The sequence below is a fragment of the Sinocyclocheilus rhinocerous genome, unplaced genomic scaffold, assembly GCF_001515625.1.
Source record: "Sinocyclocheilus rhinocerous isolate Xijiao unplaced genomic scaffold, SAMN03320098_v1.1 scaffold75, whole genome shotgun sequence".
Lineage (NCBI taxonomy): Eukaryota > Metazoa > Chordata > Actinopteri > Cypriniformes > Cyprinidae > Sinocyclocheilus > Sinocyclocheilus rhinocerous.
In genome coordinates this window covers 866057-875817 of record NW_015632455.1, presented here as the reverse complement: position 1 = coordinate 875817, position 9761 = coordinate 866057, and the positions used below count along the sequence as shown (strand labels likewise).

Genomic DNA, 9761 nt, shown 5'->3' with positions numbered 1-9761 from the left:
AAATTATTAAAAACATAAAATCTATTTTTCTTTTTTTTTTTTTTTTTTTTTTTTTTATGCTCCAAGACTTTTCTGGAGCCTGTCGGGTTGGCTTGCCACTTAATTTCTTTGATTTAAGTTCTGTGAGGACAATCTGGTTATGTTTCTTCTGGCGATAATGCCAGTTTTGTTTTTAGGGAGGAGTGGCAATCTGTAATTAATCCTGTGGCTGCAAAAAGCTTTATGGGAAAACAAACTCTAAAATTCAACATTCCAACATTCTTTTTATTATTTGCTACAGGTGATTGGTATATACAAACTCTTCAGATTTGAATTGTGCTTGCTTGTTGAATTGTGTTGTATCTAATTGGTGCGTTCAACAGGATGGTCAACTTGTTTCTCTTACCAGTGTCTGTGAGTTTTTGCGATTTGGAAGCTTGGATAAGAATTTTGAGCTTGTTTTGATTGTTTACCCCCTCTAACCGATGTGCTAGTCCTTTAAATATGATTTGATATACAACCTAAATAGTTGGGCAGCTTTCAGTGGGATGCACACTGTTTTCTGTTCTGTACACCCCAATGACTGTTTATGGCAGGAGATCTTTACATCGTAAGAAGATTCACCTAGATGGAAAGGTGGACTGTACATGTGAGTGAATTGGAAATTTGCATTAGATGTGCTGACCAACTCCCACTCAGGGCTTTATTCACCTTTTGAGACCGCTAGCGTTTACCGGCGATTCTTCTTTATGGGTGCCTTGGGAAGCTCTGTGAAAATGTTTATAAATTTGATTTTCTGTAGTTTGTATATTTCCTACAGAAGTCGGGAGTGTTTTATCAATTATCTTTTGTAATAAACCAGTATTTTGGTGACACAAATATCTGTCTGTCTTTAATAATAGAATCCTCTCTTTATACATGATTATCATTCAATTAAATGGATCTTCTGAGTTGTTTTTGGTACTTTAAGGCTTTATTACGTAACATTACACGATCTATCTGGCCATGTGGTGCTTTGAAATCTCCGAAAACTCCAGTTGAAAGCAATTACAGCGGACTTTGAGAGTGGAGAAAAGAAAAGGGGATGGACAGTGTTAACACCATGCAACGCTATTCTCCAGCCAGCCTCGCCGTATGCGACGCAAGAGGGACGCCATTTCATCTCGCGCCGGCTCCTGCAAGCATCGTGAAAAGGTATGAAAAACATCCTTTATTCTGGATCAAAATAGCCAAGTGTTCTCTTGACTGAACAGCTAATCTCTAATCTTACATTTCCTATATTTTGTGGTGTTTCATTCGTTCCCCACAGTGTTTCTGCCCGTATTCCCGGTTAGCTAGCTGTTGCAGGGCTAGATGGACTGTAAGCTAACTTGATTATTATAATATATGCAGTACGAATGCTTTGGATTCTTTACTTATTGATACGACGCTTATCTTGTTGTATCGATATTTCAGATGTTGAGGTGTTGCTGGCTCGCGCGGGTCATAAATCAATGCATAGCAAGTGTAGCTTTTTTGTCCATTGTCCTCTAGTGATGGGAAGCCCGCCTTGTTTCGCGAGTCGATTCTTTCGAACAATTCCGTTTCGCTGACATTCCGATGTGGCATGATTGTACATGCTCTAAAATATTTGAAAAAAGGTTTTTTTTTTTTTTGTAACTGATATCCAATCCCTGCGTCCCGATGTGCATACTATCTGCCCTAAATATAGAATTTAGGATGGATAGTATGCACATTGGGACGCAGAGGCATTCAGTTAGTGTTATTTTTGGCTTATCTTGTTACTTTTTGCCCCAAAAAATGTCCAAAAGATACGATCTGTTCGACGAGTCATTGAATTGTTGATTCGAGAGACTCTCAGACCATTTTAAATTTCGATTCATTTAAAGGTTCGATTCAAAAGACTTGTTTAACAATTAGACATTACTGTTGTCCTGTTTTGCGATAAGAATGCGCACGTTTATAACGTTTTCCTTCATATGTATTTCATATGTTTTATTGTCTAATATAAGCAGGAGTATATTTTGTATATGTATTGTATCATTTTAAGTCTGCCTTTGTTCTGGCATCATAGAATTACATGTAGCTTACCTGTCTTTTAAGACACATCCTGCAGTGTCGTAATAAATATATAAATATTATAATAAATAATAATAAAATATTATGTTGTTTTTTTTCTCGCAACAGGGCCTGAACGTTGACTTTACATTACTAAAATGGTAAAAATCTTTGTTGGGAACCTTTCGCCGAACACTACGGCTGAGGAGATCCGTTCCCTCTTCTCTCAGTATGGCAAAATATCTGAGTGTGACATTGTGAAAAACTTTGGCTTTGTGCACATGGATGACAAAGCAGAGGCAGATGAAGCCATTCGAAATCTTCACCATTACATGCTGAACGGTTTGCCCATGAATGTGGAGATGAGCAAAGGGAAGCCCAAGGCCTCTACAAAACTTCACGTCGGAAACATCAGCAGTAGCTGCACCAACCAAGAACTCAGGGCCAAGTTTGAGGAGTATGGTCCTGTGGTGGAGTGTGACATAGTGAAAGACTATGCATTTGTTCACATGGAGCGAGTGGAAGATGCTATGGAGGCCATCAGTGGCTTGGACAACACAGCATTTCAAGGTGAACAAGTATGGTCCTTTTAGCTCAATTTTATCTTATGTTTGTTCCAAAAGTGAGCCTCGTTACAGGTTGGTAAGTAGAAAAATTGGTAAGTGATAAGTGGAGGAAAATTCGATTTCTACTGTTAGTTTATTATATGGAGGTCAATAGAGGATGTCAACTGAGCTGATCAGTTCTTCATTGAAATTATTTTCATCCTAAAAAGCAAGGGAAATCGTTCGAAATCGTTCATCAAAGTGAGACTTTTCATGAGCAGAAATTTGTGTAATGTTAAAGATGCACTTCAAGTCAACATTAAAATAAAAACTGACCCTATTTGCTTGAACAACATATTTTATGCACAAAATATTAGCACCATATTAGTTATTGATCTTTTTTGTGAATGTCGGCATAAGGTGCTGTGCGTTAAAAATATTAAATTCATTTCTTGAAAAAAAACCGTACAACAACCTTTATTTGTTACTTAAATGCAACATAAATATGCTGTACAAAATACAAACACTGTTTTATAGTAGCATAGTAATTATTCAAAGACTATTGGCAACTCTTTGAGATCTATTATTAGGATGACTTCATTTTGCTTATTCAATCCACATACTTATTATATTTATCCATCTTTCTTTCAAACTTTACATTATAAAGTTATGATCTTAAATGCAATCAGTGTACAAAAATTATTTTAGTTGTTAGTGTTTTATTAGTGTTTCTAAGAAATTTAGTAGAAAGTATAATGACTGCCTTTTATCAATTATCAGCCATAACGTTTTTTTAAAATCCTGTTTTGCTCTGAAATGCGTCAGATTACAGAAGTAAGTGGGTTGCGAACAGTGTTTAACGTTGACATTCAATTATAATTGAACTCTAATAGTGGCGATTTTCACTTGAAAAATTCTGGCCGTGTTTTTGTCGATAAATGTGTTGAAACGTAGCGTGAAATCTAAGTTTATGGCTGCTTTGACCTACTGAACGTTTGATCCGTGTGCATGCTAAAAAGTTAAATAGAAATATCATGGCAAATTCTTTCTTTTCCTTAAGGCAAACTGATGAGCGTGAAGCTTTCGACTAGCCGCCTGCGTACCGCGCCGGGAATGGGAGAGAGAACGGGTTGTTATCGGTGCGGGCAGGAAGGCCACTGGTCCAAAGAATGCCCAAATGACCAGAACGGCTCCTACAGAGAGGGCCCAGGCTCGGCAGGATATGGGCCCCTCAGGTTCGGTGCGGGTGGCGAACGTGGTGGCCGGGGGTTTCATCGTGGCTACAGTGGCGAGCCGGCCTTCGGTGGCAACTTTTCACATGGCTTCTCCAGGGGAGCAGGGTACGGCGTCCCAGGGTATGGAAGGGGCGCGGGTTTTGAGAGCGCAATGAGTTACGGTATGCCAGCGGGCTACAGCATTGGTGCGGATAATAGCATGGCCCCCGCGTACGGCAGTGAGGCTGCGTATGGGAGCAGTGGCGTGGCCTATGGCGGTGCGATGCCTGCGTACCCAATACGCCGACCGCCCTATGAGGAAAGAGATCCGTACGGGGTGGTGGACTTCTACGAGAAATATCGGGCACGTCCGTACGGAGCAAGTTATTTCGAAGATAGACGCGCGGTTCCACCTCCTGTCCCTCCTCCCCCATCCTCCTCAGCGATCGTGAGAGAGCGCCTGTCCTCCTCTAACCATGACCCATATGAGCGCCATCCCCTTCCCCCTCCTCCGGCTCCCACCTCTTCATACTATGTCCGCGAGCGGAGCCCGATCCGGCGAGCTCCCCTAGAGGCGGAGGGATACGCGTACGAGCGGTCGCGCCTCTCTCCTGTCTCTTCGCTTCCCAGGAGCTCTGCGTATGACATACCGCGGGATCCATATGCCGCTACTCGCTATGCTTACTAGCCTAATACCTGTGCGCACTCAGGTGAGATATTTTTAGGATTACAAAAAGTTAGAGCTAAGTTTGATCAAACGGAAAGCAGTTTTAGGGGGATTTTTGTTAAAGGGATATTTGTTCCTCTCCAATAACTGAAAATTCTGGCATCATTTGCTCAACCTCAACTTCTTTTGTGGTCTATAGGGAAAAAAGGTCATGCAGGTTTGGAACAACATGAGGGTGAGTAAATGATAACAGAATTTTCATGTCTTTAAAGTTCTGTCTTTCATACGGCAGTCAAGTATTGTTAACAATGTTTGATTTACTGTCATTGATGATCTGCAAATTTTGCAAGGTCCTGCTTAAAGGGGTCATATGATGTTGCTAAAAAGAACATTATTTTGTGTATTTGGTGTAATGAAATGTTTATGCGGTTTAAGGTTAAAAAAACACATTATTTTCCACATACTGTACATTATTGTTTCTCCTCTATGCCCCGCCTTTCTGAAACGCATCGATTTTTACAAAGCTTTACAAAGTGTGCTGTGATTGACCAGCTATCCAGTGCGTTGTGATTGGCCGAATACCTCAAGCGTGAGACGGAAATGTTACGCCCCTCACCATATTGTAATGATGCCCTGTCAGGCCGGAGCGATGATTCAAAAACAGGAAAACGAGGCATTCAGATCTTCTTTATGCACCAAGAGCTTGTAACACTCCAAAGAGAAAGGAAACATTTAAATTGCATCATATGACCCCTTTAACATATCCTCATTATAATCTCATGGATATTTTGGTTACACATCCAATATATTCATAAATACAAGCAGACAAAGATTGACATTGTTATTTTTAGCCAGATTTGTCAAATTGAAGCACATTATGACTTCCTGTTACCTAAAAAAAAGTGTCTTATCACAACTCATGTTGTCGGTTTTGGGCACATGGAAGATCCACAGAATAGATAACTGAATGACTGACTTTTATGATAATCTTTTCTTTTTGCAGGTGTTTCTTGGTTGCTCATGGATCATTTTAGAGGTTGTGATGCATCCTGTTTTGCCTGGGTCAAGGACAGTACAGATGGCCCACTTCCTGGCACTAAACTCCTTTTGTCGTCTTAACAAACTTGATGTAGCTGTTTTTTTTATTTGATTGTCAATACAAATATGTGTGAATATTTTCTTCTCGTTAATAAAAATTAAAACAAAATCTCCTCTTTTTCTGTGTAAATTTACATTTACATTTATGCATTTAGCAGACGCCAAAGCGACTTACAGTGTATTCAGGCTATACTTTCTTTTTATTTTACCAGTATGTGTATTCTCTGGGAATTGAACCCATGACCTTTTGTGCTGCTAACGCAATGCTCTACCATTGAGCCACAGGAACACTTTATGGAAAATGGTGGAGATTTCTTTTTTTTTTTTGCACAATAACATTTTCTGTCTTTTAGTTCACTCACTATGGCAGGGAGAGCTCTTGGCAGCATACATGCACAATATTTCACTTGATTTTCCTAACCTTTTCTAACCATCTGTTTACCCCGTTTCCTGTGATTCAGCACTCCTGACTTAATGCTAACCGTTTCCTCTTACTCCTCTTCAACATTTTTTCAGTTTTATACAATGCTGAATCGATTTATCCTTGTGTATGCAATATTTTAAAATATAATTATGATAATGAAAATAATTTATAAAAATAATTATTTCTTCCACACACATGGGCACACACACTATTACAGATAACTTTCAAAGAGACGGTGTCCAATTCATCTGCTTTAGATTTCTCCTTGCACTGCTTTTTTATTCAAAGCCTCTGCCCCTACCATAAAGATAAAGAGGTTTACCGATAAAATGGACCAAGCACAGGCTACAAATGCTTGTGTACTATTCAAATAGAATTTGATCTATTTGACCTCTTCAAGTTAAATGTATTATATATGATCTCAGATTAGTCATGCTGTATTCAAGATGGTGTTATTTAACCAGCCATTCAATAACTTTAGGTGTTTTGTGAAAAGTGATGGTAATTTAGCTTGTAAGTTAAATATGAAATATTATTCTATGTGTGAATATGTGTAAAAAATATCTGTTAGATTCTCAAATTTATGATTCTTCTACTTATTGTAAATATAAAGGATATTTACATGCAGTTTACTGATTTGAATATCAACAGTCATAGAAGATTATTACAATTTATTACATTTATACAAACTAAAGAGAGTATTTTAAAACTATACTGTTCAGATAAAAATGTGTCTTAAAACATGTTGTCTTTTTATGCAACTATGTACATATTTTAGTACAAACAACATATACATCTCACAACAGTTATGGGGAAAAAATGAAAAAGGGTATACAGAAAAAAAGTGCATTTACATAGAAGAGAAAAAAAATTATATGCCAGGGATAAAAAATTAAAACATTTAATAAACCAAATTAAAGTGACATAATGCTTCATAGTGTCTTTTTAGCTTTTCTGTTTCTAATATTGTGCAAAGTAGTACCATATTGTTTCATTTCCTTTATAAAATGTTCACAATTTGTCTTAGCTTTAGCCCATTTCTTTACATGAATATGATATTTTCCAAGTAAAATAATTATCTTGTACAAAAACAAATATGACATCATACATTTCTATTTGTAACAATGTTCCAAACATCAACATCTACCCAAAATAATCTTGAGTATGAAAGAAAAGAGTTACAGATTCTTTAACAACACCACAAAAATCACAAGAGTTTTCCATATCCAGAACTGTTCAAATAATTCTTTAACAGGGTAAATTCTGTGTAATATTTTAAAAGATACCTCTTTTACGTTATTATGAAAAACTTATTTGTTATTGACCATACTTTCTTCTACTCAATGTTTTCATATTTAGATAGCCAAAAGACTGTTGAGCATGGCACATCACATTTCTAAAATATCTATTACTGCATTTATCTTTAACAATATTAATATCACCAATAAATATCATATCACAAGTCAATGGTTGTTGGTCAGCATTAATGGAATGTGCAGAATTACGTAATTTTAAATTTTAAATTTTTTAATGAATTCTGAATATAACAAAAGCTAACCATGTTCATTAAGCAACTGACTAACGGTAAATATTCCATTGTCATACCATGACTGATCAAAGATAGATTTTTTTTTAATACAAGATATCTCTATTATTCCACAGGGAATACCGATGTGGTGTGAAATTGTGCTTATAGACTAATTGCCAAGCCAGCAGTGCCTGCTTATGAAAACTCTCCAATTTAATTGGGATTTTATCAACAGAAAAAAGGGGTCATATGATGCGATTTCAAGTTTTCCTTTCTCTTTGGAGTGTTACAAGCTGATTGTGCATAGATAAGATCCCTGAAGTTGCAAAGACTAAAGTCTCAAAACCAAAGAGATATTCTTTATCAAGGAGGGGGCTTTGTAGAAAACGAAGCGTTTGAGAGAGGCGGGGCATAGAGGACCTACAATAATGTACAGTATTTGAAAAATAATGTGTTTTTTGAACATTAAAGCATGTCAACATATTCTGTTACACCAAATACACAAAATAATGATCTTTAAAAAAGCATCATATGACCCCTTTAAAAGAAAATGAATACCACCTAAAGAATTAAATATAAAATTGGGCAATATATGCCACACAGTGTCTTTAGTTTTAATGTACTCGATTATCCATTTTATCTTAAATACCTCATTGAGGTCTGTAAAATTTAACACTTCAAGGCCCCCAAATTCTTTACTATTATTTAAAATATATTTTCGTAAGTAGTGAGCTTTTTTTTTTTCAAAATGAAATCATAGAGAATCTTATCCAAATCCTTAACAACATTCTTTGGAACTTCCATTGAGATTGATACAGAGCTCAGAAAATTCATCTATACAATTTATAACACTCTCCACTTCTTCACAGTTTTTAACAAAAATTGTGGTGTCATCTGAGTTTACTCTCTTTGTCAAACACTGAGATTCCATGAAAACTAGCTTTTTTTATATGAGCGGCAATCACTTGTACAACTAATAAAAAGAAGAGGCGATATAGGGCACCCTTGCTTTATCCCGCGGCCCATATTAAATCTCGGACAAGTACCATGAGATAATTGGACTGAGCTATTACAACCATTATAAAGAGTTTGAATTGCTTTTTGAAAAACGTACCAAAGCCAAAAAAATCTATAACTTTGAACATAAAAGAATGTTCAATAGTATCAAAACGCTTTATAAAAGTCGATAAATAATATTAAACTATCATCTGAAATAAAATATCTGTAGCCATTTAGATCAAGAATTAATCTAAAAATTATTTCCACTATAGCATCCTTTCAGAAAACCTGATTGTTCTTCATCAATTATCATATTTAAACATTTTTAAAGTCTTTTGGCAAATATATGTGAATAAATTTTGGTGTCATTGTTTAACAAACTAATTGGTCTCCAATTTTCTAAATATAATTTATCTTTGTTAGGTTTTGATAAGTGTAATTACTCCTTGTTTTAGTGATGCAGGAAGTTCTCCAAAATCAACCGATTCTTTAAAAACAGCAAGTAAAAAGGGTACAAGAACATTACAAACTCCCCTGTCAAACCGTCGCTTCCAGGAGACTTATTTTCTTTAAAGGGGTCATATGATGCGATTTCAATTTTTGCTTTCTCTTTGAAGTGTTACAAGCTCTTGGTGCATAAAGAAGATCTGTAAAGTTGCAAAGACTAAAATCTCAAATCCAAAGAGATATTCTTTATAAAAGTTAAGAGTCAGCCACGCCTACCTAAAACGGCTCGTTCGAACACGCCCCCACATATCTACATCACGATGTGGGAAGATTTGCATAACGCCGCCCAAATGTTCACGCAAAGAAAGAAGGCGTAACTTTTATTCTCGCTGTAGTATTGTTGCCGCCGCCATGTTGTGAAGGCGCTGTGTGTTTCATTGTGAAAGTGAAACTACTTTGTTTGGCCTTCCAAAGAGGACGATATCCGCTTCGTCATACCTGGAGCTGATCTGTGCTGGTCGCTGAGGAAATACATCAACTTCACGCTGTGGATCGCCGGATCGGCTTTCACCGTGGACGAAGCGGAGTCCAGCCCGGGGTCGTCACATGTGGTTGCCGCAAGCCTCACAATATGGTAAGGGACGAAATATTTCCGTCACACGCTTGAGGAATTCGGCCAATCACAACGCACTGGATAGCTGGCCAATCAGAGCACACCTCGCTTTTCAGACCGATGAGCTTTGTAAAAATCGACGCGTTTCAGAAAGGCGGGGCATAGAGGAGAAACAATAACGTACAGTAT

The 9761-nt window shown here is 37.1% G+C and overlaps 1 protein-coding gene across 3 annotated transcripts; it reads left to right on the top strand.

The window, feature by feature from the left end:
* Positions 1 to 894: 894 nt before the first annotated feature.
* Positions 895 to 5542, top strand: LOC107742298 (RNA-binding protein 4.1-like). 3 transcript variants are annotated; one of them, XM_016555215.1, is made up of 4 exons: positions 895 to 1173; positions 2167 to 2607; positions 3643 to 4506; positions 4663 to 4683. In XM_016555215.1, the coding sequence occupies exons 2-3, from the start codon at positions 2196 to 2198 to the stop codon at positions 4482 to 4484; spliced, it is 1254 nt and encodes a 417-aa protein (XP_016410701.1). In that variant the 5' UTR covers positions 895 to 1173; positions 2167 to 2195; the 3' UTR covers positions 4485 to 4506; positions 4663 to 4683. The 3 variants fall into 3 exon arrangements, with proteins under 3 accessions (XP_016410701.1, XP_016410702.1, XP_016410700.1); XM_016555214.1 differs by lacking the exon at positions 4663 to 4683 and adding an exon at positions 5467 to 5542 and having other exon boundaries at positions 896 to 1173; XM_016555216.1 differs by lacking the exon at positions 4663 to 4683 and having other exon boundaries at positions 3643 to 4507.
* The last annotated feature ends 4219 nt before the right edge of the window (positions 5543 to 9761 follow it).